Consider the following 27,489-nt stretch of genomic DNA (forward strand, 5'->3'; position numbering starts at 1 on the left):
GATGATACAGCCGAAGTCACTGCTGCCCATCAATTCTGGTCAGAACCATCTGAGGGCCTGAGGTGCACCCAGCCTGCAGGAGAGCCCAGCCATAGAGGCTGCTGCCAGGGAGGGGGCCAGGAAGCCATTGAAGCCTCTCAGCCTTGGGCCTCGCCCCAGACCCTCTGGATCGGGTAGAGTCATCACACATTGTACAGCTTCCCAGGAATTAGGATGCAGCACAAAGTCTGAGAACCTGGCTCTAATCTTTCTTGGAGGAGTGGATACTGGATCTAGGGGGGCCTGCCTGTCTCCTGGTAAAATTTATAGGTTTGGGAGGTGGGATCTTGGGGAAAAAAAAAAAAAACTGCCCAATTACAAATACTCAACTTCTAGCACCCCTCCCCCAAGCCTTCCAAAGGGGCCTGTGCCAGTGAGGGACCCAGGAGCTGAAGTTTCCTTGGCATCATGGTGAACCACTGGGGACAGGTGATCCACTTCAGACGTCCTCCCCCAACCCCTTAACTCCCCGCTTTTGCTTCACCCACCCCCACCTCCAGCTCTGCCTCTTTCCCTGCCACAGAGATAGGGGCCCTGCTGCGGCCACAGCAAATCCTGGACATGCCACCACTAACTGAGGGGACCCTAGGGTCAGCTCGCGTGTCTGGGTGGGCAACTCATCTGCATGTCCTCTCATCTAACTTCCCAGTTGTGGAAAGAATCAGGAAGGAAATTTGTGAGGCAGGGAGGAGTAAGTAACATTTTCCAATTTCCAGGAATGCAGAAGACACTCCAGCCAACTATTAAAAGTTTCCCGTTATCATAATGTTTGCAACTTCATAGTTTCCCCGTGAGGATGACGGCACCAACAAATATGTCTCCATGTAGAAAATGAAGAGTCAGGGCCCATATCATGCTCAAGTATAAAATGCCTCCCGTCCTGCCTCCAGGTCGTCTGTCTTCACTGGTGAGGTGCAGGGAAGGTTTCCTCTCAATGAGTCAGTCCAGTTGGAAACAAAGATTCTTTTAGATGTATCAACCTGAAAGAAAATGAGTTTCAAAATTTGATTGCAAGTTATTCCCCCAAACACGGCTAACAGCTTGTCTTTCTTTCAGATATCATACTTGGGCTACCTGCTGCTGTTTAACTATGTCATCCTGGTGCGGATGGACGGCTGGCCCTCCCTCCAGGAGTGGATTGTGATCTCCTACATCGTGAGCCTGGCGTTAGAGAAGATACGAGAGGTAGCTACTCCAAAGGCCTGCCCCAGCCCACTAACCGCTGACTGCACATGCAAATATGGCTCCTTACTGAAAAAACATTTCATGCAAATTATGCATGTTGGGCCAGGCACTGTAATCCTGTAATCCCGGCACTCTGCCTGTAATCCCGGCACTCATGCCTGTAATCCCGGCACTCTGGGAGGCCGAGGCAGGTGGATCACTTGAGGTCAGGAATTCTAAACCAGCCTGTCCAACATGGTGAAACACCACCTCCACTAAAAATAAAAAAAATTAGCCAGGTGTGGTGGTGCACGCCTACAATCCCAGCTACTAGGGAGGCTGGGTGGGAGGATTACTGGAGATCAGTAATTCGAAACCAGCCTGGCCAACATGGTGAAACCCCATCTCAACTAAAAATACAAAAATTAGCCGGTCGTGTGGCAGGTGCCTGTAATCTCGGCTACTCAGGAGGCTGAGGTGGGATGATCACTTGAACCTGGGAGGCAGACGCTGCAATGAGCCGAGATGGCACCACTGCACTCCAGCCTGAGAGACAGAGTGAGAGTCCATCTCAAAAACAAAAACAGAAAAACAAATTATACATGCTGTGGGACTTTTTTTGTACTCACAATTCCAAGTTTATTCCATTCATTTATTTAAGATGGATACATCTTGAATGAACTTGAACTTGCAAATCCAAACACGAGGCAAAATAAAGATATTTAACAATGAAAACAGGGTTGAATGCATAGGAAAGCATCAGCAAATGCTGCTGGCGACTTGAGATAAACCAAATTACCACAACTGGGTACAAATTTTGGCTTAGTTTTTTGGGACCAGAAGCGAGAAAGACAGATACACGGGACACTTGCACAGTGTGGCCCAAAGCCCAAAGTTGCAGGAAAAATATCATCTCTTTTATCTCCGGACTCTTGTGTAAGAGATTTATGAAGGGAGGGCTCCCAGTGAGGAGGAAAAGGAGCTAAGTGAGGTGTGGCTTCAGGTGGACCCTGTCCTTGGCCTAATCCTGTAGGGGGCTCTGAGTGAACTGGACACTGTGGAGTCTGTCTCACCTTTGGGCCCCACCTCAATTAGTCATTGGTACCCACCAGAGACATGGCTCCAAGTGTCCAAGAGGAAGCCTCCCAGAAGGGTGCAGGTGTGGGCCTAACAGCAGCACCTGCGGCAAGTGAGGTGGACAAGCCCTCCTGGGGAAAAGCTCCAGGGGATATGGGAGGGGCCTAGAGCATTTGCTGCAAACAGAGGGAACAGGATTTTCAACTCAGTGTTGAAAAAGAACAGATACCATCTCACAAACTACTCTTCTTATCCCAGAGGGCTCGAGTGAAAACGTAACTCCCAGTAGGCAAGCTCTGCTGACAGCAGAGGAAAGATGGGCCGGGTACTTTCCTTTCCAGTATCATTCAGAAGTTTTAATTCACTAAATTTGCTTATAAAGAGAAAGCATGTACCCAAGCAAAAAAGCAACTTGAACTGAAAAAGCCCACAGCACCATTTCATATCCTTTCTGCAACTGATATACAACTAATACTATTATTTTGCAATAACTGTTGACCCTTTCACTGAACTGAAAAACATTATTAACCTAGTCCAGGTAGAGGGAATCTGATGGCATCGGACTAGAGCCTGAAAAACCAAAAGAGCACTGAATCCAAAATTATACATGCCACCTTCTACTACTGTTCCTTTTCTAGCTGGGCTTCCTTCAAATTCTGCAGGTGCTGCAACTGGGATTTCCTGAGCAGCCTGCTTTCCCATCACTGTGCCGTCATGACCTTGCTGAGGATCCACCGTACACCAAGACACTGTTCTTTATTCCAGCAACCTGCCCCCAGTTATAGGAGAGAGAGGGCGGCCATCAGCTGGTGTGCACGGGTTGTTAAACTAATGAATCCCTTCTGTGTGGGCTGATAGATAACCACTGCCCCATCCTACCACAGAGATCCCCAAGACCTCTGCAACTGAAGGGGTACCACCTGGCACGGCAACCCTCCACCCCAGAGTGGCACCACAGACAGCTGTGCCATTGGGAAGGCTCTGCGCGTGTGCGTGCTGCTTGCTAAATATCTTCCATTTTACTCTGTGGAAGTCTCCCCTTAAGCAGCAGTGATTTTGAAAGGATAATATCTCAAGTAGGGGAAAACCTGGTCTAACTTTCCCGTAATTTCTCATGTCTAAGTTGCAAAGGAATTTTGCCAAATCAAAACATTTCCTAGCCCCGTTCTGCCATCTCCACTGGGTGGACTGCCCCTCTGTGGGGCCACGTGGGGCTCATCTGTGCTCTAGAGTTTTCGTCCTGTGTGACTCTGGAATGTGGAGTAACAGGCACGTGTCCAGATAATTAAAAAAGAAATCAAAATGCAGCTGCTTTAATTACAGCCAGAAGGACATAATTTAGAAGGCATTTCCTGAGTTTCTAAAACCCTGAATCTAAGAATAGGGAGGATCCCATGGAATTTCCCTTTCTAGATATCTCTCTCTGCCTGAGAAGAAGAGTGTTTAGAGGTTTTGAGTAGGAAAGGGGCCAGAATATGCCCTGGAGTGTTCCACGAGTCTTATCATTCCAATATTCTAAGACAAGACTTCTAATACGGCATCTCAGTTTATTGTTCTCTGGGATTTGTTTTCAGATCCTCATGTCAGAACCAGGCAAACTCAGCCAGAAAATCAAAGTTTGGCTTCAGGAGTACTGGAACATCACAGATCTCGTGGCCATTTCCACATTCATGATTGGAGCAATTCTTCGCCTACAGAACCAGCCCTACATGGGCTATGGCCGGGTGATCTACTGTGTGGATATCATCTTCTGGTACATCCGTGTCCTGGACATCTTTGGTGTCAACAAGTATCTGGGGCCATACGTGATGATGATTGGAAAGATGGTTAGTAATGGCATCCTATGGGTATCCAGAGAGACTTTGGCTGTGGTTAGGGCATAAGAACAGGCCTTGGGCATGGCTTCCTTCAATTTCATTTGGTTTTTCTTTTGCGGTTGGACTTTTAAAGGAAATATTCTTTGCTTTAAGATACACAGTTCTCCTACATGTTGATAACTTAATAAAATCCGATAGAAAAACATGAGTTGAGGGCCTACTGTGTATATATACATAACATATATACATATATAGTGTGTATACACACACATATGCATACATATCTCTCTCAATATATATCAGGTACTCAATATATACTGTCTTCCTTCTTCCATACCATATTTCAACTGTAGGATGACTAATTACTTTTGCTTTTTATTCCTTCTGATTTATTATTAATGAGCCTATTTTGACAGCAACATTAAAGAAAATAGCCTCCTTTTTTTTATAAGAGCTTACTTCACTTTCCCAGGACATAAGAGAACATTGATTTTTGATACAATAGGAATTCAGTAGCAAAATAGATGTCTCAAAATATTTACTTGTTGATGGCTGGAAACATATTTTCAGCATTCTTTAGTATAGGGACATGGATTTGATGTTCTATCAGACTACATCCCCTTCAGAATGCACATATGGCCAAAAAAAAAAAAAAAAAACCTGCCTGATTTATAACCTCCTAACATGTGGTAGAAGCCAGAGACAAAGGGAGCCCAAGGCCAATTCCCAACCTGTACTCCAGATGATCTTCAGCTCATTCACTCTGGCCTGGAGTGAATACAGGAAGTTCATGTGATTAGACCATGATGACTTATACTCCAGAACAGGCCAGAGAATATGAAACTGAAAATGAACCAGCAGGTCATCCTTACATTACCTAAAAGAGCCTCAGTGTTAGGACTGGTGCAAGAAGAAAGCAAGCTGCCTACATTTAGGAAGGATTCTTTACAGGGCAAGTGGTTTTGAGCTAAGGGATATACATTTTAGTAAATTCCAGCAAGGGCCTCCATCTTGAACAAGGGATGTTCAAAATTAGGAATTATACCAGTTTAGTATCCACAGTAACCAGGACATTGCTCACTGTAACTACTCAGCACTTGTGTAGTGAATGAATAAATGTTGGTCTACACTCTCAATTCATTATTGTTTTATTTCCTTAGGTATCTCCTCCTCTTACTCCTTAGTATCCCTTACAGACTCCCATCTTTTCTCACAATTCTTCCCTTTCTCCATTTGCAGTTTTAGTTACTAAGGTACATGTGTTTATGGGCAACAACAGAGGAGAAGCAAGAAGGATGAAGAGCAGATGAGGATAGCAATGTTCTAGAAGACATTCTAGGCATAAAGCATTGCACGGAGTAGGAAAAACCCTTCCCAGGGATGGGAAGGGAGGAAGGGAAAGAGGCTTTCTTCATCCTAATTAAGAATTTGTGAAGTGCTTAATTGGAGAGAGCAATATAATGAGCCAGGGTGAACTTGGCCCATGAGCCAAGACAGTGAGAGACAAACGTTCTCCTTACTCAGATGATCGACATGCTGTACTTTGTGGTCATCATGCTGGTCGTGCTCATGAGTTTTGGAGTAGCCCGTCAAGCCATTCTGCATCCAGAGGAGAAGCCTTCTTGGAAACTGGCCCGAAATATCTTCTACATGCCCTACTGGATGATCTATGGAGAGGTGTTTGCAGACCAGATAGACCGTAAGAGTAGAATTCATAGTAAGATTCTCTTCCCTGCTTCTGAGGCGGATGATCAGTTCCAAATTAATGGAAGAGCATGTATTAATTTGGAAATAAAAAATATTTGTCACTCCACCATAGGCATCAAATTATTTTACAAAGAAATAAGAACAAATTATGGAACATGGATTTTCAGACATCAGTCATTTCTTTTATTCTAAAAATAATTCACTAGAATTCCAAAAGAGTCTCACTTCCCTTGAACTGGACCTGATGGACATCCTGTCACATGAATGCAGTTCTAATGCCAATAGCCTAGTTTTTCTTCAACCCAGTATCTTCCCACCCCGGGATAAGGCTGGTAGTGTTTTCCAGTAGAATGAACTAGTGAACAGGGCAGAGTAACTGGTACGTCCCACCATCCTCTTCTTCAAGTCATCAGAGCCCATTTTCCACATAGCTACCCATTTCATCTTCACTACTAGAGTGCTATTTTGTATTATCAAAAATAATCTGGATGTTAGTAGAGGAAATGGGCTATGATCCTGCACAGATTTCTGGGGAATGTAGGGCCAGGTCCTCTGCTGGCTGAGCTGGTGTCTTCTGGATTGAAGGAATGTAAAGCTCAAATGTTCTTGTACCTATTTCACCATGACAGTTGAATAAATGTTCTGCCAATGAAGGAGGCACTTTTAGTCCCATTTCCATTTCAGGACCAACATTTTCATTTGCATGTTGTAATTTATCATAAAGCATCAGTCATAATAACATGTTGCTACTTCCAGAGCTCTGCTATTTGGGAATAGAAAGTTTGTATTATCTTCCTCTCATATAGAATGTAGGGTGGTCAGTGTATATCTACTGCCTCCAGTTTAGACAATAACCAGCTCATGCAGTAGCTTCTAACTTTTGTAATGTCATTCTGACCATATCATTATTGCAAGTATTGCAAAGTCAACTACTGAAGTGTGTTAGTAGATTGGTAAGCCAGAACATAAAAATCTAATTTGGTTTCAAAAGAATATTAGTTTAGGTCGACATACATACATGTTAAAAGTCCCTGGATTCCAGGCATAAACTGTAGTAGTTTTATTGTTGGACTTTTTTTTTTTCATTAAATTGGGTTATGAGAGAAGATAAACAGGTAAACTTTAGGCTGTGCTATTCTCAGTAACATAATTAAATGTAGGTTTTTGATTCTTGTTCTTTTAACTAATAATTTTGTAGTTATTTGGGCTTATGAGGTGTTTGTGGTGGAATATAGGGAACGTGTGATTGGTTACCTGATCATCTGCCAGTAGCATGTCTTTTTCACAATATTCTTAACTAGTGAGCTTTTGCTCTTGTTTATGACATATGGTAAAATAAATATCCATGATATATATTTTCTAGAATTATTAATGTATGTAATTCTTCTAAATAGATCACTGTTTCTAAGTGTGAATCAATAATTCCCAAGCTTAAAATATTTGTATTTCTTCACAGCAAAACAGTTATGTTGTTAAGTCACTTGTTTTACTTTTCTCTCAACCATATTATTTTCTTTCCTCCCCTCCTGTCAAAACAAAACAAAAATCCTGCTTTCCAATCGTTACGTAGTCTACGCCATGGAAATTAATCGTAAGTTTACATGGAATTGATTATTCTAGTCTATGGAATGTGTTTCTTAATTACCTTTTCCTTAGCTGATTACTAGTAGTCTTAAACTGTTTTCAAATACTTCTCTTGTGTTTTGGTGCTAGTACTTTTTAAACTGTCAGTAAAAAGTAAAGAGAACCACATATTCACTGTTGGGATCACCCTAATTTTTTTAGGGGCGAAATAGACCCCCTGTGATAAAAAGTTGCATTTCAAATGAGGAGAGGGGGAAAAGATTATTTTTCAAACACGGCACCAAAACAGTTGATTAAACAATTTGGGAAGTAGAGGGAATCCCTAACCCATACGACATAACAAAAATATTTTCAAATTTAATGTGTCAATGAAACCAAGAAAACAACCAGAAGACAACATAAGCTAATGTTAAATAATTAGAAGCCACAATGACTTTCAAATGGATAACAATACAGGGAAAAAACATAAAGATACATTTGTCTGCTTAAAAATGAAGACTTTTGTATTTGAAAGCCACAATAAAGAAATGGGAAAATGTTTAGAAATATAACAAAGAATGACTATCTCTGAGTGCAGATATGAGTTTCTGACCTTTTTCTTTGCATGAGTTTATTTTTTCCCATGGAAAAATATTGCTTATGAAATAAGAAAAAATCATTTTAAAAAAGAAATAGGTATTGAAAAACATATGTAAGAGATATTTATCCTTTTCATCATATGTAAAAAGCAAGCACAAAACAATTTTTTTCTTTCAGCTCCTTGTGGTGAGAACCTATATGATGAGGAAGGCAAGCGGCTTCCTCCCTGTATCCCCGGTGCCTGGCTCACGCCAGCACTCATGGCATGCTACCTACTGGTCGCCAACATCCTGCTGGTGAACCTGCTGATTGCTGTGTTCAAGTACGTGTCACAGCCGATGAGCACATGCTTATTATTTATTACTGTACAGATTTTCCATTTAATCTCAGAACTCTCCCAAGATACTAATATATTTGCAGATAATTTCTTTAGGGTTTTTAAGTAGATCCAATTTTTGCAGTCTCTTTGTTCAAACTTAATCAGTCTTAATGTATTTATAAATCAAGTTGACAAATACATTTAAATTTAATCTTGGTTAGTATTTTAACACTTTAGTGTGTATTTTAATCTAATGAAAATATTTTCTTAGATGAAAGTCTCCTGGGGTACAGAAGATTTGATCAAGTCATGCTTTTCATTCATCAGTAGAGGTGCAAAAGGCAATATTAGTTTCATAAGCTGTTACAATTACTGTAATACTAGGTAAAGCATTTTTTTTTCTGATCATTTATAGAATAGAAGATAAAATGGCCTAAGGAAAAAAAAATGGCTTAAAGGATTAAATCAAGTTTCTTATAAAACCTGCCTGTTTGGCATGTTGTGTTGAGTATGTTGACCATGCTCAATAAACACTGAAAAAAATGTTAGCTTCTAAGATGAAAAATATAGAGGGAAAAATCCTTCACAGAAATATGCAATCTTAGAATTGAACAGGGCATTGGAGAAAACCTGGTCCAAACTTCCGGCTTGAGAGATGAGAAAACTAAGTCAGGGAAGGTAACTGGCTTTCCTAAGGTCCCAGTATTGGTAGACAATGAAATCATGCACTTATTGCTTCCTGTTGGAAGTAAATAAGTAAAATAAGTAAAATAAGACAAAGATTGTACCTACCCCATGTCCAAAATAACGAAACTTCAATCAAATAAGTACAATAGCTAATTAATTCAGTTGAAAAAAAAAAGTAGTAATCTACCTGTTAGACTGAATTGAAAGTTTAAACATGTGAAAACGTTTAGTTAAATGGCTTATACCTCTACATATAGGAAATTAAATTTCCTGAGTATATGAGTAGACTGTGGTGTGGTTTTTCAAGAAAGTAGTACATAGCAATTTATTAAACTTAGTTATTTATGAGTACAGTGTCCTTAAGTACAGACAGTCCACATTGATGGATAAACCAAAAGATTGAATAATCAAGGAATCAGTGCTAAAGGGCACTAAAAGGCCATCTCATTGAGTATTTTCATTTAAATGTGAGTAACTCTGACTGCTCTGGGAAATCACTATAAAAAGTAATATAACTAACTGTAAAAATGTATTCTTTTTAAAGCAATACCTTCTTTGAAGTAAAATCAATATCCAACCAGGTGTGGAAGTTCCAGCGATATCAGCTGATTATGACATTTCATGACAGGCCAGTCCTGCCCCCACCTATGATCATTTTAAGCCACATCTATATCATCATTATGCGTCTCAGCGGCCGCTGCAGGAAAAAGAGAGAAGGGGACCAAGAGGAACGGGATCGTGGATTGAGTATGTGCAGGGCTCTTCATTTCTAAGTTGGGCTGATTTCAAAATAGTGTTCTAATTGGACATCCTCACAGAAATCTCACTCAACTACTTGCTTTTGTGAAAAGCACCACACTCAGTCCAACTGCTGTTCTTTTCAAAAGGCTTCTCACTTTGTATCCATTTTTTTCTAGTTTCGTTAATTTGTTAGTAATCGATATTAGGAAAGCCAGCTCATGGAGATTAGAAGTTGAGCTAATTCTCTAAAATAACTCTACTCTATAAATTTCTGTATAAATTGAATGCTCCTTTCAAAACGTCTTAATTTGTTGCATCTAAAGAAAATGAGAGGCCGGGCGCGGTGGCTCAAGCCTGTAATCCCAGCACTTTGGGAGGCCGAAACAGGTGGATCACGAGGTCAGGAAATCGAGACCATCCTGGCTAACACGGTGAAACCCCGTCTCTACTAAAAAATACAAAAAACTAGCTGGGCGAGGTGGTGGGCGCCTGTAGTTCCAGCTACTCGGGAGGCTGAGGCAGGAGAATGGCATAAACCCGGGAGGCGGAGCTTGCAGTGAGCTGAGATCCGGCCACTGCACTCCAGCCTGGGCCACAGAGCGAGACTCTGTCTCAACAAAAAAAAAAAAAAAAGAAAGAAAATGAGAAAATAATGCTACACGTTTGACTCTATTCATAAAAATAAGTGCAAAAAGTTTTTCAGGAAATATTACTTGGCTTTACTTTCCCAGTAAATGTGATTTTTTTTTTTTTTATGTTTAAAAGCGGGCCGTTTGGCTCCAACTGATAGAGGGTTGGGGCGTATGACAACTCCTTTTTGGATAAAAACCAATTGGAGTAGTGGCAAACTGCCTTAGGAATGGCAGAGTAGAGAGTTTAATTAAAGTGGGGCTGTGAAATTCACATTGACGCCACGAAACTGATTCTTCCTGTTTTTCACGTGGCCGACACTTCTCCCTTCACACAGAGCTCTTCCTTAGCGACGAGGAGCTGAAGAGGCTGCACGAGTTCGAGGAGCAGTGTGTGCAGGAGCACTTCCGGGAGAAGGAGGATGAGCAGCAGTCGTCCAGCGACGAGCGCATCCGGGTCACTTCTGAGAGGTTCGTGTGGCGTCCCCACGGCCGGCCCGCGGGCCAAGGGTTTGCCGACTCGGGCGCCCCACTCCATGAGGGATGCCAGAGTTCATTTAAACATGCACTCCGAGTTCTCATGTTTTATTTAAACTTTAAGTTTTAACGGGGTTTCCACGAAATAGTGAGGAAGTTCCTAGGTAATGACTGTGCATTGGATATAGAAGGGAATGACATTTATTGCAAATATCCCTGGCCAAAAGAAAACCTAACAGTTCTTGACTACCTTCACCCCCTACCCCAAAGTGGGAAGGGGTTTCTGCAAGGTTAATGGAAGCTATAGAAAGCCATCTTTCTCCCAGCTCTTGCTCCTAACTTCCCTTTGCGAGTGTGGTCCTCCCCAGGGGACTGCCCTCCTCATCCTGCCTAGCTGCTTGCTGCACCTTGGCAACACCTTTCCCAGCCTCACAGGGCAGAGGCAAAGGCTCCCTCCTGGGCCTCCCCTGAGAGTGGGAACTGGGAGGGGTGGGGTGCAGGGTTGGGGGTGAGGTGTCTGGCCCCATGAGGGTGGGAGCCGCCAAACTAGGGCAGGGTCTGTCTTTCAGACACCTTGACATCCTCAGTACCCAGCAAGGTCAGCCTCATCTCCGCGGTAATGCTTAATAAATGCAGAGTGAATGAATGCAGAATGTGTGAATCAATGAATGAGTAAATGAAGTCAGGTCGGGAGGGACAGAAATGGTGACATTTCCCAAACTTCGTAGTATTGCTCTATCCTAAGCTGGGAAAGAGCAACTGGCAAAGGGTAGACAGGAGCAATTGACCTTCACTGTCTGCACTTTTTATCATGTAAGTTTTGAGAGCCTTTATCATGTACTAAAAGCATTTTCAGCTTGCTAAAGATCTTGGTGACTGATAACACACTGTTCGAAAGGGTTTCAGTGACAAGGTGGCCAGAAGGATGAGCTCAGAAGAGCCATGCCTAGCTCTGCTTTCTATCCTTGAGTACACAGAATTAAAGTTTCCTAATAGACACATTGAGAGCCATAAAAACAGGGTGGGACTTCAAAAAGATATTGAAGCTGACAGTTCCCAAACAATTACAACAGAATTCATAGATGCACCGTAGGTCCCCCTGGCGCATGTTCAGGCCAGTGACCTCTGCCCCAGCCCACAGGAGGGGAGATGGCAACTGTGGGTCCCTGCTCCTGGTTCCCTCCTAGACCCAGTCACCTTGTGACCCAACCATATCCAACCAGCTAAACTCTAGGGTTACCTGCACCACCTTTCTTCCTTACCAAGGTAAATTTTTAATAAAACTTTGAAATGTTTCTTTGATATTTTAACAGTAATTGCTAAACTTTCAAGGTATAAAAATTATTTCTTCATGGGAAAGATAAGGCACCCCATGTAGATAGTCAAATTTCCACTTTTTAGTTAGACATTAACTTGAATGTAATTTTAACCAGTCATTTACAGTGGAGATTGTGTTTTGTTTTGCTCTGCCTCCCCCTCTCCCTTCCCCGGCATTCCTTGGATTTTTACCATTCTTGGACCAAAGCGCCAAGAATGTGGTTATCAGGTCACTACCAAATTGCATTTTTCTCTGGGGGCTCTGTGCACACGTAATAGGGATGAAAGTGTGTAGGGCAGAGAAAACATGCTGCTTCCTGTTTCCCTCGGCTGAGATCCCAGGAGTGATGGGAGCACATTCTTGCCCCTCCGTTTCCCTTGGCCTTGTCTAGGCTGACTCACAGGTGAATGCCCAAGACAGAAAGAGGAGGCGGCTTGAGGAGAAGGGAGTTTTCCTTCCCTCTTAGCCAGGCCAGCTGAGAAGCAAGGGATAATGTGGGAGGATGGAAATAAAACTATTTGTACCTAATTTTGGGTACCTGTGACTACTTTAAAACTCAAACTTGAAGTACTCAGGCATTTCTGCCATTTCTTTAATATTCGTTCTATATAAAATTAGTTTTATTTTCTGCATCACCATTTCCCATTTGATGATTTTCCTGCTCTTCTCTCGGTGGTGTCTTCACCACCACCATTCAGTGTGTAGGGTCTGGTTAGGAGCATGTCAGCCCATGCCTTGTCTCCCTGTTGTCTTGGTAGCTTTCAGAGCTGAGCTACTGATTCTCGTGACTCAATTTTATAAACGTGTTCACACAGGATGGGTACCCATTAATCATTCTCCTCCACGCAGGGTGCTTTTAGTGCTTCTTTGCAGAAACCAAATTCAAGATTCTTTCTTAAGCTTTGAAATTTACCTATAAAATGCTAACAATTTAACCTTTTTTTTTTTTTTTTTTTTTTTTTTTTTGAGACGGAGTCTTGCTCTTTCGCCCGGGCTGGAGTGCAGTGGCCGGATCTCAGCTCACTGCAAGCTCCGCCTCCCGGGTTTTACGCCATTCTCCTGCCTCAGCCTCCGGAGTAGCTGGGACTACAGGCGCCCGCCACCTCGTCCGGCTAGTTTTTTGTATTTTTAATAGAGACGGGGTTTCACCGTGTTAGCCAGGATGGTCTCGATCTCCTGACCTCGTGATCCGCCCGTCTCGGCCTCCCAAAGTGCTGGGATTACAGGCTTGAGCCACCGCGCCCGGCCTTAACCATTTTTTTTATCATAAAGTTTCAACAGTTTGTAAGATCCAACATTCAGTCCTACAATGAGATTTGCAATACGATTCAGCATTGATTGACACAACACCGGGTTGCAGGAGGATATTTAACCCCAAGTCCTACCAAGCATGCCCACTTAGATGTCTTAGGGGCCCTGCTGTCAGGGTTCTCCTCCCAAACTTGGACTCTAGTGTCTGTGAATGGCATCGCCATTAAGCTCAATTAGCAAACTGGCAAATCATTGTGGCACCTCCCTCTTCTTCACTAACAATCATCAAGTTCTGTTTACTTCCCCTCATGAATACATCCTGGTTCACTTATTTTTTCCATCCCTACCCCAACGCACCTAGTACAGGCTTCCATCATTTTCCACTTCCATTCCTATAGCCGCCCCTACCTGAGCTCTCCATATTATTTCTGCTCTTTCAATCCATGTAACACTGCCAGCTCTCAGGGCGTCCTGTTCCCTCCTGCACTGGCTCTCCTGAAAAGCCCTCTGTGGCCCCCACTGTCCTGAGGCCTGCAAGGCCCTGCCCTCCCTCCAGCTTTGCCCTGGACTATCTTTTCCTTCATGCTCTGTATTCCATTTCTCAGCCTTCTTTCATTTCCTCCAAGCACTGCTTCCTTCCTGCCACAGGGGGCTCTGCATGGGCTGTGCCCTCGTCTGACGCACCTCACCTCCTTCCCTGCTCCTCTTCCTTGGATCTCTGCCCAAATGCCAATTTCTTATGGGAGACTTCACCACCTCACACCTTAGACTAGGTCAGGACCCTCGGGCCTTAAGCTGCCTGAAGGCAGGGCCATGTCTGGTTTTTGCCCACCATGATACACCTAGAGCCTACACACCTCCACATAGTAGGAGCGAGCCTTTTTTTTATTTTTTTATTTTTGACAGGGTCTCGCTCTGTGCCCAGTGCAGTGGCACAATCAGGTCTCACCACAGCCGCAACCTTCTGGGCTTAAGCGAGCCTTCCCTATCAGCCTCCAAAGTAGCTGGGAATCCATGTATGCGCCACCACGCCCAGCTAATTTTTCTATCTTTTTTCTTTTTTTTAAATTTTAGTGGAGAGGAAGCCTCACTGTGTTGCCCAGGCTGGTCTCAAACTCCTGGCCTCAGCAATCCTGCCTCAGCCTCGAGATTTTTTTTGAATGAATGAATGACTTAAAAGCTTTTCTCCTGATTCGAATATAAATTTCTATTCCATCCTCAATGAGTTCCCTCCTGGAATGTCAAAAAGGAAACCAACTATGCTCCCTCCAGGTTCAGGACCCTGGTTTTACTACAAGGAAGTAGGAACAGACTCAAGAGCCAAAGGATTGTGCCACAGGAAGGATAACAAGTGTTGGTGTTGGGACCTTCTTTTTGCTGAAAGGGATAACATCAGAGAGCCATGAGGGCTGGTGGGATAACAACATTTTATAGACAACTCCTTTTTTATTAGTATTTGTAGAGACAGGGTCTCACTATGTTGCCCAGGCTGGTCTCAAACTCCTGGGCTCAAGCTATCCTCCTGCCTCAGCCTTCCAAAGTGCTGGGATTACGGGCATGGGCCACCCTGTCTGGTCAACTTCTGGCAGCATGGCCAAAGTAGACCTCGTCAACCCATGTGTTCTGTCCTCATTGCTCCAGGAGAGTATTTGGCAACATGAGTCCTTATCATTGGGAGCTTTGAGGCTATCGGTGTCTTCTGCAGATCCACTATGAAGCACACTGTTCTCTTTGTGGTTCAGCGTCCCTTATCACAGGTTCACAGGTTCAAGAGCAATTGGGCTAGAAAGAATCTTTCCCGGCAAAATTTTGTCTGAGACCCAACTTCCTTTCTCAAACAACAAGAATTATGTCATCCAGTGTGTTTTCCTTTTCTCCATGGCTTCAAGGAAGCTTAACGCCAAACTTCATATTAAATTATAAAATATATTACTATAGGATTTTGATCTATGTGGGTACGTTGCCTCTTCTTTGCTTTTTTTATATCGTCTACATCAATTTACATACATTTTATTAATGTCTGACATTTCACAATATGCAGGATACAACTCATAAATTATACATTTTAAATGTAGTTGGCCTTGTACGTAAGAAGCTATGGGTCTCAGATGAGCTAAACCTATAATAGCATTTTCTGATTATCCCAAAACTTTCTGGGTTAAGTGGTTTCTTGTCAGATTTGTGGATATAGATTAAAGTGTTTTGTCTTGTTTTTGTGTTTTTGTTTTTTTTTTTTTCAATTCTAGAGACTGGGTACTGCTTTGTTGCCCAGGCTGGAGTACAGTCAGATGATCATAGCTCACTACAGCCTCAAATTCCTGGGCTCAAGTGAGTCTCCTGTCTCAGCCTTCTGAGCGGCTGAGGCTACAGGGGTGCATCACCACACCCAGCTAATTTTTGTATATTTTGTAGATACAGGATCTCACTGTGTTGCCCAGGCTGGTCTAGAACTCCTGGCCTCAAGCAGTCCTCCTGCCTTAGCCTCCCAAAGTGCTGGGATTACAGGCATGAGCCATCACGCTCCATCCTGGATTGCCTGCAGGCTTGATGGGAAATCAGCAATTTGTGGCTTTGAAATCTTTTTATTTGGCATCCTTTTCCCATGTGACCAGAAAGTGAAGTGACTGGTAATGGAGACCTACCTAGAAGAACACAAGATAGTAACTAGAGGAACTGAAGGAGAGATCAGTCTTAGGAAGGAGGTGGAGGATTCCTCCAGTGTAGAGAAGGTTGTAGAATGGCAAATGTACAGTGATGCGGAAGACGTTTGGGGATGATCCTGTCTGAATACCTTAATCTTCTAAATTCAGAGGGTTCAAGGTTGCTTGGATAATAGGAAGGGGATGGCATTAAATGTTGGAGTTTTGATGTGCCAGTGGATGACACCCTTGTTCCTGATCTGACTTTGAAAGCCAATTCAGAGACAGATGCAGACTTCAGGAGGATAGAGATAAAAATATCAGTTTTATTAGTAATAAAAGTTGTACTGGAGGGTGTGGCTTCATTCTTGCCTACTATTCACCCAGAATTAGGGATACTCACTTAGCCACAGGCAGCACCAGCCACCACAGGCCTCCCTTCCCACAGGCAGAGTTAGCCTGCACGCTAAGCCTACCAGATGACCGAGATAAAGAGACAGACAAGCATGGGTGTCCTGGTCCCCAATCTCCAACCAAATGAGCAGTCCTCCTCCAAAATAAATAAAGGCCTGGAATGAGGTCAGAGCATTACTAATGAAAAGTCCACACACACAGAAAGAAAAACTGGGCATGGGCAAAGTGTACCTCCCCAGCAATCAACATCACCGACTTAAAGCCAGTAGGAAGTATTCAAGTCAAGTGAGTTCACTTTCAGGGAAACTATGGCAGGAAGGAGATAACCAGGATTACTTGGCAGGAATAATTAAGATGCAAGTTAAATTAGATAACATCACTTGGTACTGGGCCAGGTCTTTGTGGTTCCCATGACCTTCATCGGTGACACCATACAGCTGAAACGCAAGGATACAGAAAGACAACTGTACATAGGGCATGGATGCCGAAGGAGGCCATGTGCCCAAGAACCAGTCTGTGGAGAGACCTCAAAGATGCTAGTGTTTGCAAATGGCAGCATAAACATACGACATTGCCTCCAGGCACCAAATATCCTTGCTTAGCCCTGGAGTCCCGGTAGCAATAGGTGGGGGGTTAGGGATTGGCACTAATGTGTTGCAAGTAAGGGAGAAAGAACATAGGTTATTAATGAGGGCTTCACTTTGTGGCCAGCCACAGAATCTGGCCTGAATAGAAAACAGAACATAACCAGAAAAGGCTAATGATTAGATGACCTGAATTCTAGAAACCTAGGAAGTCTGGGGTATATTTAAATGAGGCAGCATAGAGCTAGAATCCCAGAAAGCTTAATATTCTTTTAGTAACTATTCAGTATACTGTTTATTAGAAAGAATGAAAAAGCCAGAAGAAAGACATGAGTCTTGGCCGGGTGCGGTGGCTCATGTCTGTAATCCCAGCACTTTGGGAGGCCGAAGGGGGTGGATCACTTGAGTTCAGGAGTTCAAGACCAACCTGGTCAACATCGTGAAACCCCATTTCTACTAAAAATAAAAAAAATTAGCCAGGCGTGGTGGCGCAAGCCTGTAATCCCAGCACTTTGGGAGGCCAAGGTGGGCGGATCACTTGAGGTCAGGCGTTCAAGACCAACCTGACCAACATGGTGAAACCCCATCTCTACTAAAAATACAAAAATTAGCCAGGAGTGGTGATGGGCATCTGTAATCCCAGCCACTTGGGAGGCTGAGGCAGGAGAATCACTTGAACCTGAGAGGTGAAGGTTGCAGTGAGCCAAGATAGCGCCACTGTACTCCAGCCTGGGTGACAGAGTGAGACTCCCTCTCAACAACAACAACAACAACAAAAGACATGAGTCTTGTTCTTTTATGATTAGTCTTCATTTAGTCTTTCACACATAAAAACTCTGTAAGTAAGCACAACAAGGTTTTATCCTGGTGTTCTTCCTATAACTACTAAATGTAAAAGACAGCCCTGTATTAAGAAGTGGATGGGGCCGGGCGCGGTGGCTCAAGCCTGTAATCCCAGCACTTTGGGAGGCCGAGACGGGCGGATCACGAGGTCAGGAGATCGAGACATCCTGGCTAACATGGTGAAACCCCGTCTCTACTAAAAATACAAAAAACTAGCCGGGCGAGGTGGCGGGCGCCTGTAGTCCCAGCTACTCGGGAGGCTGAGGCAGGAGAATGGCGTGAACCCGGGAGGCGGAGCTTGCAGTGAGCCGAGATTGCGCCATGCACTCCAGTCTGGCGACAGAGCGAGACTCTGCCTCAAAAAAAAAAAAAAAAAAAAAAAAGAAGTGGATGGAAATTAAAATAGCTGGATGTAAAATTTAGAGTGGAAAAGACAACTTTATGATCAGTAGTCCTGGAATTAAATTATAGGGTAGGAATAGTTTATAGTTTTAGAACTCAAGTATAGAATACCATGGGATCTTGAAACAGGGGTTTCTTCAAGTATGAACTGGACCTAGCTCCACTAACATCATGTCTTTATGTTAACATTTAACTCTATCATTAAGGAAATGTTCCCATATAATTTATGAGATTCCTTGCAGGTGAAGGGCGATTGTTTATATAAAACAAGTTTTAAGCTGGGCACAGTGGCCGACGCCTGTAATCTCAGCACTTTGGGAGGCCAAGGTGGGTTGATTGCTTGGGGCCAGGAGTTCGAGACCAGCTTGGCCAACATGGCAAAACTCCATCTCTACTAAAATTACAAAAATTAGCCATGTGTAGTGGCACATGCCAGTAATTCCAGCTACTGAGGCAGGAGAATCACTTGAACCCGGGAGGCGGAGGTTGCAGTGAGCCAAGATTGCACACCTGCACTCCAGCCTAGGCAACAGAGTGAGACTCTGTCACAAAAATTTAAAAAGGCCAGGTGTAGTGGCTCATCCGTGTAATCCAGCACTTTGGGAGGCTGAGGCAGGTGGATCACCTGAGGTCAGGAGTTAGAGAGCAGCCTGACCAACATGGTAAAACCCCATCTCTACTAAATACAAAAAATTAGCTGGGCGTGGTGGTACATGCCTGTAATCCCAGCTACTTGGGAGGCTGAGGCAGGAGAATTGCTTGAACCCAGGAGGCATAGGTTGCAGTGAGCTGAGATTGCACCATTGCACTCCAGCCTGGGTAACAGAAGTGAAAGTCTGTCTCAAAAATAAAATGAAAAATAAAATAAAATTTAAATTTAAAAGGCCAAGTGCGGTGACTCACACCTGTAATCCCAGCACTTTGGGAGGCCGAGGTGGGAAGATCACCTGAGGTCAGGAGTTCGAGACCAGCCTGACCAACATGGTGAAACCCCATCTCTACTAAAAATACAAAAATTAGCCGGATGTGGTGGCACATGCCTGTAATCCCAGCTATTTGGGAGGCTGAGGCAGGAGAGTCGCTTGAACTCAGGAGGCAGAGGTTGCAATGACCCAGGATCACGCCACTGTACTCCAGCCTGGGTGATAGAGCAAAACTCCATCTCAAAAATAAAATAAAATAAAATGATAAATAAATAAAATAAAACAGGTTTTAACAACTGTCTTACTACGGAACTCCAAATGTTTCAGTCCTTCCTAGGAAAGACACACAGGGACTCTTACCACAAGGAGATGAGTTTGGACCTTATGTTTAATAGACAAGAGTCTATGCAAAGTCCAATAAAGTTATGCCATACATAGTATTCTCTTGGAAGTTGATACAAAAGTTCCACAAATTCATATATTGTCGTGCCTATTATTTGAATGAAACAGAACACATTATGCACAACCTCTTAACAAAAAGTATGTTTTCATTTAACCACCTTCCGGCTTAGTGGCATCATGTTCAAAATCAAATATTCTTAATAATAGATATACCCCGATATTGAGAAGATTTGCAATGATATTCACACAGCCACGTCCTTTGACACTTGTGTAGCATTTACAGTTCACAGAGCACACAGTTCCATTTAATTCATTTCATTTAGTTGCGATCATGCTGCAACTGTTGTTAATGTTTGATAAATCACTCCCCAGGGACAGAAGCACACTAAAGAGGGGCTGGTGGAGTATCTTCATCCCAGATGCAAATGTGGATGGGCATATCTCAGAGGGAACGCTGACACTGGCCACATGTTAATCAGAAACAGCTTTTGTTTTTTCTCAAAACCAAATTAAACAAAAAGAGTCATGATATGTAATGTCAGTTGTTAATCTGGTACAATATTTTACTTTTTTATTTTATTTTATTTGAGACAGAGTCTTGCTCTGTTGCCCAGGCTGGAGTGCAGTGGCGTGATCTCGGCTCACTGCAACCTCCGCCTCCCAGGTTCGAGCAATTCTCCTGCCTCAGCCTCCCGAGTAGCTGAGACTACAGGCGCCCGCCACCACATCTGGCTAATTTTTGTATTTTTAGTAGAGATGGGGGTTTCACCATGTTGGTCAGGCTGGTCTTGAATTCCTGACCTCAGGTGATCTGCCCGCCTTGGCCTCCCAAAGTGCTAGGATTACAGGCGTGAACCACCACGACCGGCCGACTTTCTTAATTTAAAAAACAAGGGGGGGCGGGTGTGTGTGTGTGTGTGGTGTGTGTGTGTGTGTGTGTGTGTGTGTGTGTGTGTGTGTGTGTGTACGCCAGGTTTTGAGACTGATTAGGGCATTCAGGTGTATCCTTTTAACAGAAAAACCTAAATACTTAATCTGTGAGTCAAAAGAGAAATAGGGGCGTGGAGGAACACAGCTATTATTAATCAAGACTGATTAAGCACACGCGGTTCTGGGCTCCTCGTGACTTTAGCAGCAGTACACATGATGCAGTTAAGGACAGAGCGAATATTGTAATAAATCAAGTGCAGCTTAAATTTCTCTTCAAAGTCAGGAGAATGATTAATTGGAGCCCAGACAGTTTATAGATTTCATTTGTTTACAGATTCCTTTGATACAAAAGGATGGAGGGTGGCCCTCAGGAACTGCTCTTAGGCCTGCCAGTTAAGAAATCATGTATTTGGTGGTTAGAAAAATGGCCTCATTCATGCCCTTTTCAAAAGTATTCATAAGTGGAATTTTTTTTCTGTAAAGTCAATGCTACCATAATGTGAAAAATAAAAACCTAGTGAATCTACTTAGAGCATCTACAAGTAACTCCAAACCCAGAAATAGTTACAGAAGCCACCGACTTCAATTGGAGGGAAAGGCAGATAATGAACCTGATCAGAAATCAGTGTCACCGTGTGTAAGAAAGCACAGTTTGCACCACACAGTACGACTATCCAAAGAAATCATTTATTAGCGCTGAATACTTGTTATACTAAAAACATAGTTATAAGTCATTTCACTATGTGATTTGAAATATTTGAGAGTATTGGCATGTTTTGTAAAGTGAATATTATTTTGAAAAATTTTGCAAATCCTAAAATAAATAACATAGCCATGATAATCTAATGAAATCATGCCTAAAGCCAGGATGATAACATACGTTTGCATGCAATGGCTGAGGTCCCTGACATCACCAAGACAGCTTTCATTCATCTAGTCCTTCCACAAACATCCGAGGTTAGCTGGAAGCTCTAGGACAGGTTTTGTAACAGCTGGAGTCATCAAATGCCTTGGCATTTGGGGTTCTCAAGTTCTAAGATTATTTTATTCTTAAATTTTGATAATGATGGCATGTTTGCAAAGGGTCCTTGAGGAAATGTGGGGATGAAGAACAAGATGAGACAGGATGGGAAGATGAGGGCAGATTCTCAAGAGCTTTGAATGCATATGAGGAACAGAAATCTCTATAGGATGTTAAGGTTAAGGGCTGCCATGGATGGAAGGGAAGAATTAAAGCCACATTTTCATAGCACTTTACATAGGGTTGCCAATGGAGACTATAAGGTTTTCCTTTAACACACTCTTTGGTGTGTTCATTGCATTCAACACTGTAATGAAATTGTGTTTTTATCTGAAGTGTGATGGGAAGCTGCTACTATTTTAAAGAAAAGATTGACGTGGTTGTGTTTCTGTGTTATCTTTTTGGATTGGAGTGAGAAGACATTGGAGGTAAAGAGGCTGTTTCTGATAACTAAGATTTTTTTATTTTATCAGCTTGGGGTACAAAATGAGGTCATATATCTTTTTCTTTTTCTTTTTCTTTTTCTTTAGATGGAGTCTCGCTCTGTCACCCAGGCTGGAGTGCAATGGCACGATCTCGGCTCACTGCAACCTCCGCCTCCTGGGTTCAAGCAATTCTCCTATCTCAGCCTCCCAAGTAGCTGGGATTACAGGCGCATGCCACCATGCCCAGCTAATTTTTTATTTTTATTTTTTAGTAGAGATGGTGTTTCGCCATGCTGTTCAGACTGGTCTCGAACTCCTGACCTCAGGTGATCCATTTGCCTCTGCCTCTCAAAGTGCTGGAATCACAGGCATGAGCCACGGTGCCCAGCCAAGGTCATATATCTTTTAATATTAAATGAAATTATTCTTTTACCTCATCTCATCTGCTTATAATCTCATCTGTTTATTCCAAGAATACCTTTTTCCTCTTTCTATTGTCCCATAGCCCCACCCCCACCCCCTGCCTGGAGTCAGGTGCAGGAAATCCAGAGGTCTGGTGAAGTCCCCACCAATTACCTCAAAATTCAAGAGGGTGAAGTCAATCTTTGCTCTTTGCTCTCTGTGTCCTCCTGTCACTTGGCTCTGGCAGTAAGTGCAATCATGGAAGTGCAGGGCACAGAGGATTGATTTGAGCCCCAGCTTTCTGGCTGGAGGATAGCAAATGGGAGCTCTGAGGAACTGGAGATATCAGGGAGACAGTAAGAGGGGGGAACTTGGAAAAGTAATGCCATAAAGTTATGAACTCCAGAGCTCACCTGCAGACTGTGTCTGTCAGGGGTGGGGGAGTCTGCTCCTTATTCACATACCAAAGGCATTGAATGGGGTGACATGAACAAAAGCAGGTAGAGTAAGGAACTCTGGAATTCTGCCCCACCATAAAAGCAACATCAAAGTTGGCAAAAACTGTCAGAGTCTATATTCTGTGGAACTCTGGAAATTAAGCAATGGCTTATTAAGCAACCTAGGGCATTCTTATTTAAACAAAATGGCTGGATTTTGATCAGAAAAGTGAGCTTTGTGACATTTTAACTTAGCCCTGTCCTATCCTCTGCTCTCCAGTTTAGTGGTCGCCTTGAAAACAACAACCTGCATTCCTAGTACCAGCAGGAGCAGAAAGAATCTCATATGCAAAGAATTATAATTACTTGTTTTGAAATTACAGGGCAGCTCCTTGAAAGTCTGGCTGAAAGGTTCGTCTTTATTTCACCTGAGTTGGAACAGGCCCAGTACTAAAGCTTCCAGTTAGAAGGGGTGGAGGAAGGGTTGTCAAAAACTTTTACAGGCAAAGGGTTTAGTGCTTGCTCCCTGAGGTGACAGATGACAGCTAGGGCAAACAACAGACTAATCAAAAAGCTAGGGAGAAAAACTGATGTCCATAACAGCTTTGAAAAGCTCTGACACATTCCTGGGAATCTAGAAAGCTATGTGCATGCACAGAGCTGTGTGTATACTCCGCAAAGACCTGAGAAGGCTGTAAGCTCATTTCTGGCTGACCTGACCTGGAGACTCTGTGCAAGCAGCAAGTGAAGGCTAAGGCAAAGATGTAGACTGCCTGGATGTTGAAGATGTGCCTCTATATACACATACTTCTTCTCAGAAAAGACTAGAAGATTTTGTTGTTTTTATTCCACACATTTAAGGAAATCTCTAAGTATTAACTGACCACTAAGCTAATAAAATACAAACTTTAGTGGCCAAACAACATAAAGAATATAGACTTCACAAAATTATTTCAGAAAAATCACTAAACAAACAACAACTACACTAAGAAGCAAGAACAACAAGCCTGAGAGGGGAGAGAAGAATCTGATTTCTAGAATTGCCACATTATAATACTCAACATGTCCACTTTTAAATAAAAATGACAAAACATGCAAAGAAATAAGAAACTATGGTCCACACATAGGAAAAAGGACAATCTTAAAAACCATCCCTTAGGAATCCTGGATATTAGACGTTTTAACAAAGAATTTAACTCAACTATTTTAGCTATTTTAAGTAGATTTAAAGACCTAAAGGAAATAATCTCTAAACAAGTAAAGGAAAGTATGAGAAGGATGTGTCACCAAATAAGAGACTATCAATAAAGAGGTAGAAATTATATCAAGTAGTAGATGATATCTCAAAAAAAAGAGGTAGAAATTATATATACATATACATACATATATTTTTTTAAAAAAATAGGTCCGGCACAGTGACTCATGCCTGTAATCCCAAGGCTTTGGGAGGCCAAGGCAGGATTGCTTGAAGCCAGGAGTTCAAGACCAGCCTTGGCAACATAGCAAGACACCATCTACATAAAATTGTTTTTAAAACTTGACAGGCATGGTGGTGCATATCATGGCAACTGGCCAAGCATGGTGGTGCCAGTAGTTTTAGCTACTTGGGAGGCTGAGGTGGGAGGATTGCTTGAGCCCAGGAATTCAAGGCTACAGTGTGCTATGATCTTGTCACTGCATTCCAGCCTGGACAATAGAGCCAGACACTGTCAAAAAAAAAAAAAAAAAAGAAAAAGAAAGAAAGAAAAGAAAAGAAAGGAAGGAAGGAAGGAGGAAGGAAAGGAAATTCTGACATTGTAAAGTACAATAACTGAAATGAAAAGTTCACTCTAGAGGCCCAATAGCACATTTGAGCAGGCAGATTAAAGAATCAGCAAACTGGAAGATAAATCAGTTAAAATTACCCAGTCTAAGGAACAAGGGGAAGAAATGAAAAGAAATCGAACAGTCTCAGAGACCTGTGGAACACCATCCAGCAGAACAACATAGGCATTATGAGAGTTATAGAAGGAGAGAAGCAAAAGTGGCAGAAACAATATTTAAAGAAATAATGACCAACATTTTACAAATTTAATGAAAGACATGAATCTACATATCCAAGAAGCTCAATGAACTCCAAGTAGGATAAACTCAAGGAGATCCATACTAATTAACATTATAGTCAAACTGTTAAAAGCCAAAGGAAAAGAATCTTGAAAGCAGCAAGAGAGAAGCAACTCATCACATGCAAAGGATGCTCAATTCAATAAAAAGGCTGACTGATCTCTCATCATAAGCCAGAAAGACCAGAAGACCTTGGGAAGACATAGTCAATGTGCTGAAAGAAAAACTCTGTCCACTAAAAATTGTATATGTAGCAAAACTACCCTTTAAAAATGAAGGATAGATTAATATATTCCCAGATAACCAAGAACTGACAGAATTAATTACTAGCAAACCTACTACAAGGGATACTAAAGATAGTTTTTCAGGCAGAAATGAAAAGACATAAGACAATAACCTAAAATCCACATGAAGAAATAAAGAGGACCAGTAAATATAACTACACAGGTAAATATAAAAGGCATTATATATTTATATTTTGTTTGTAACTACTTTTTATTTTCTACATGATTTACAAGACAACCATATAAAGCATTCATTACAAATCTATGTTGTAATTTGTGATAATAACAGAATAACATGGGGGGAGCATGGAGCTTTATAAGAGTAAAGTTTGTGTATATTATTGAAAGTAATTGGTGTTACGCCAGATGCAAGGGCTCACACCTCTAATCCCAGCACTTTGGGAGGCGAAGGCAGGTGGATCGCCTGAGGTCGAGAGTTTGAGACCAGCCTGGCCAACAAGGTGAAACCCCATCTCTACTGAAAATATAAAAATTAGCCTGTGTGGTGGCACATGCCTGTAATCCCAGCTACTCAGGAGACTGAGGCACAATAATTACCTGAACCTAGGAGGCAGAGGTTGCAGTGAGCTGAGATCTTGCCACTGCTCTTCAGCCTGGGCAACAGAGTGATGCTCCATTTCAAAAAAAAAAAAAAAGTAATTGGCATTAAAGTAGACTGTTATAAATTAAGATGTTAGTGATAATCCCCAGGGCAAGCACTAAGAAAATAACTCAAAAACATATGATAAAAGAAAGAACAAGAGCCAGGTGTGGTAGTGCATACCTGTATTCCCAGCCACTCAAGAGGTTAAGGCAGGAAGATCATCAGCCCAGGAGTTCAAGGCCAGCCTAGGAAACATAGCAGGGCCCCATATCTTAAAAAAGAAAAGAAATATTAAGTGAATTAAAATGATACACTAGAAAATACTTATTTAACACAGAAGAAAGCAGTAATGATGGAGTTGAGGGACAAAAAAAGACATAACATATAGAAAATAAATAGCAGTATGGCAGAGGTAAGTTCTTCGTTACCAGTAATTATATTAAATGTAAATAGATAAAGCTCTCTAAGACAAAGACTAGCACATGAATGTTTAAAATATGGTGTAATTACATGCTGTCTACAAGGCTCACTTCAGATTCAAAGATTTTTAAAGTTTTAAAATAAAAGGATGGAAAAAGATATTTCATGCAAACAGTAATCAAAAAATAGTTGGAGAGGCTACACCTATCAGGTAAAATAGACTCTAAGACAAATATTGTTACCAGAGACAAAGAAGGACATGATATAATGATTAAAAGATAACTATATCCAAAAGATATAACAATTATAAACATATATGCACCCAACAGCAGAGCCTCATAAGATATGAAGCAAAAACTGACAGAATTGAAGGTAGAAGCAGATAGTTCTCAAATAATAGTTGTAGGCTCTAGTATTCCACTTTCATTAATAATAGAACTAGACAGAAGTTCATTAAGAAAATAGACGCTTTGGCCAATACTATATGCCAACTCAAGGTAACAGACATCAACAGAACACTCAACAACAGCAAAATATATATTCATTTTATAAGCATATGGAACATTTTCCAAGATACGTCATCTGTTAGGCCATAAAACAAGTCTCAATAAGTTTTAAAAAGATTAACGTTAAACAAAGTGTATTCTCAGGCCACAACAAAATAAAATGATAAATTAATAACAAATGAAAATTTGGAAAATTTACAAATCTGTGACAATTAACACACTCTTAAATAATCAATAGATCAAAGAAGAAATCACAAGAGAAATTAGAAAATACTTCAAGGTGAACAAAATGAAAACACAACATACCAAAATTTATGGGATACAGTAAAAGCAGTATTTAGTAGGATATTTATAACTATAAAGGCCCACATGTAAAAAGAAGAAATATCTCAAAGACGATAAGAACTGAAGTAAGGAACAGACTGCTACCAAGGTCCTAGACTGACTGCTGGACTGCACACACATAGGTCAGATCTCAATAGCACTGCAAAGACTTTGAAAACTGAACTGGCATTAGAATCACAGTCCACAGAAAGCATGTCAGAACTTGCAGTCTGAAACGAACCAGGTTCATCGCCTGCCAAAACAAAAGAAATCAACATTCTCCATGAAATTAAACAAGATTCAGAGTCATGTGGTATAATATTCAAAATGTCAGGCCACAATTCAAAATCATTTGGAGTATGAAGAATCTAGAAGCTCTCAACTCATCTGGGAAAAAAAGACAATCAGTAAATGTCAATGTCTAGATAACGCAGATG

The 27,489-nt window shown here is 42.0% G+C and overlaps 1 protein-coding gene across 1 annotated transcript in view; it reads left to right on the plus strand.

Annotated features, from left to right (window-relative positions):
* The window catches only part of TRPM1 (transient receptor potential cation channel subfamily M member 1), a 79,697-nt gene that overhangs the window by 43,707 nt on the left and 8,501 nt on the right, over positions 1-27,489 (plus strand). The window contains exons 20-26 of the mRNA XM_033190882.1: positions 1,096-1,224; positions 3,855-4,106; positions 5,622-5,796; positions 7,375-7,395; positions 8,145-8,289; positions 9,518-9,720; positions 10,682-10,814. Coding sequence (XP_033046773.1) covers positions 1,096-1,224; positions 3,855-4,106; positions 5,622-5,796; positions 7,375-7,395; positions 8,145-8,289; positions 9,518-9,720; positions 10,682-10,814 — 1,058 coding nt within the window. The remainder of the gene's footprint in view (positions 1-1,095; positions 1,225-3,854; positions 4,107-5,621; positions 5,797-7,374; positions 7,396-8,144; positions 8,290-9,517; positions 9,721-10,681; positions 10,815-27,489) is intronic.

Source organism: Trachypithecus francoisi, unplaced genomic scaffold (genome assembly GCF_009764315.1).
Source record: "Trachypithecus francoisi isolate TF-2019V2 unplaced genomic scaffold, Tfra_2.0 Lachesis_group3, whole genome shotgun sequence".
Classification (NCBI taxonomy): Eukaryota; Metazoa; Chordata; class Mammalia; order Primates; family Cercopithecidae; genus Trachypithecus; species Trachypithecus francoisi.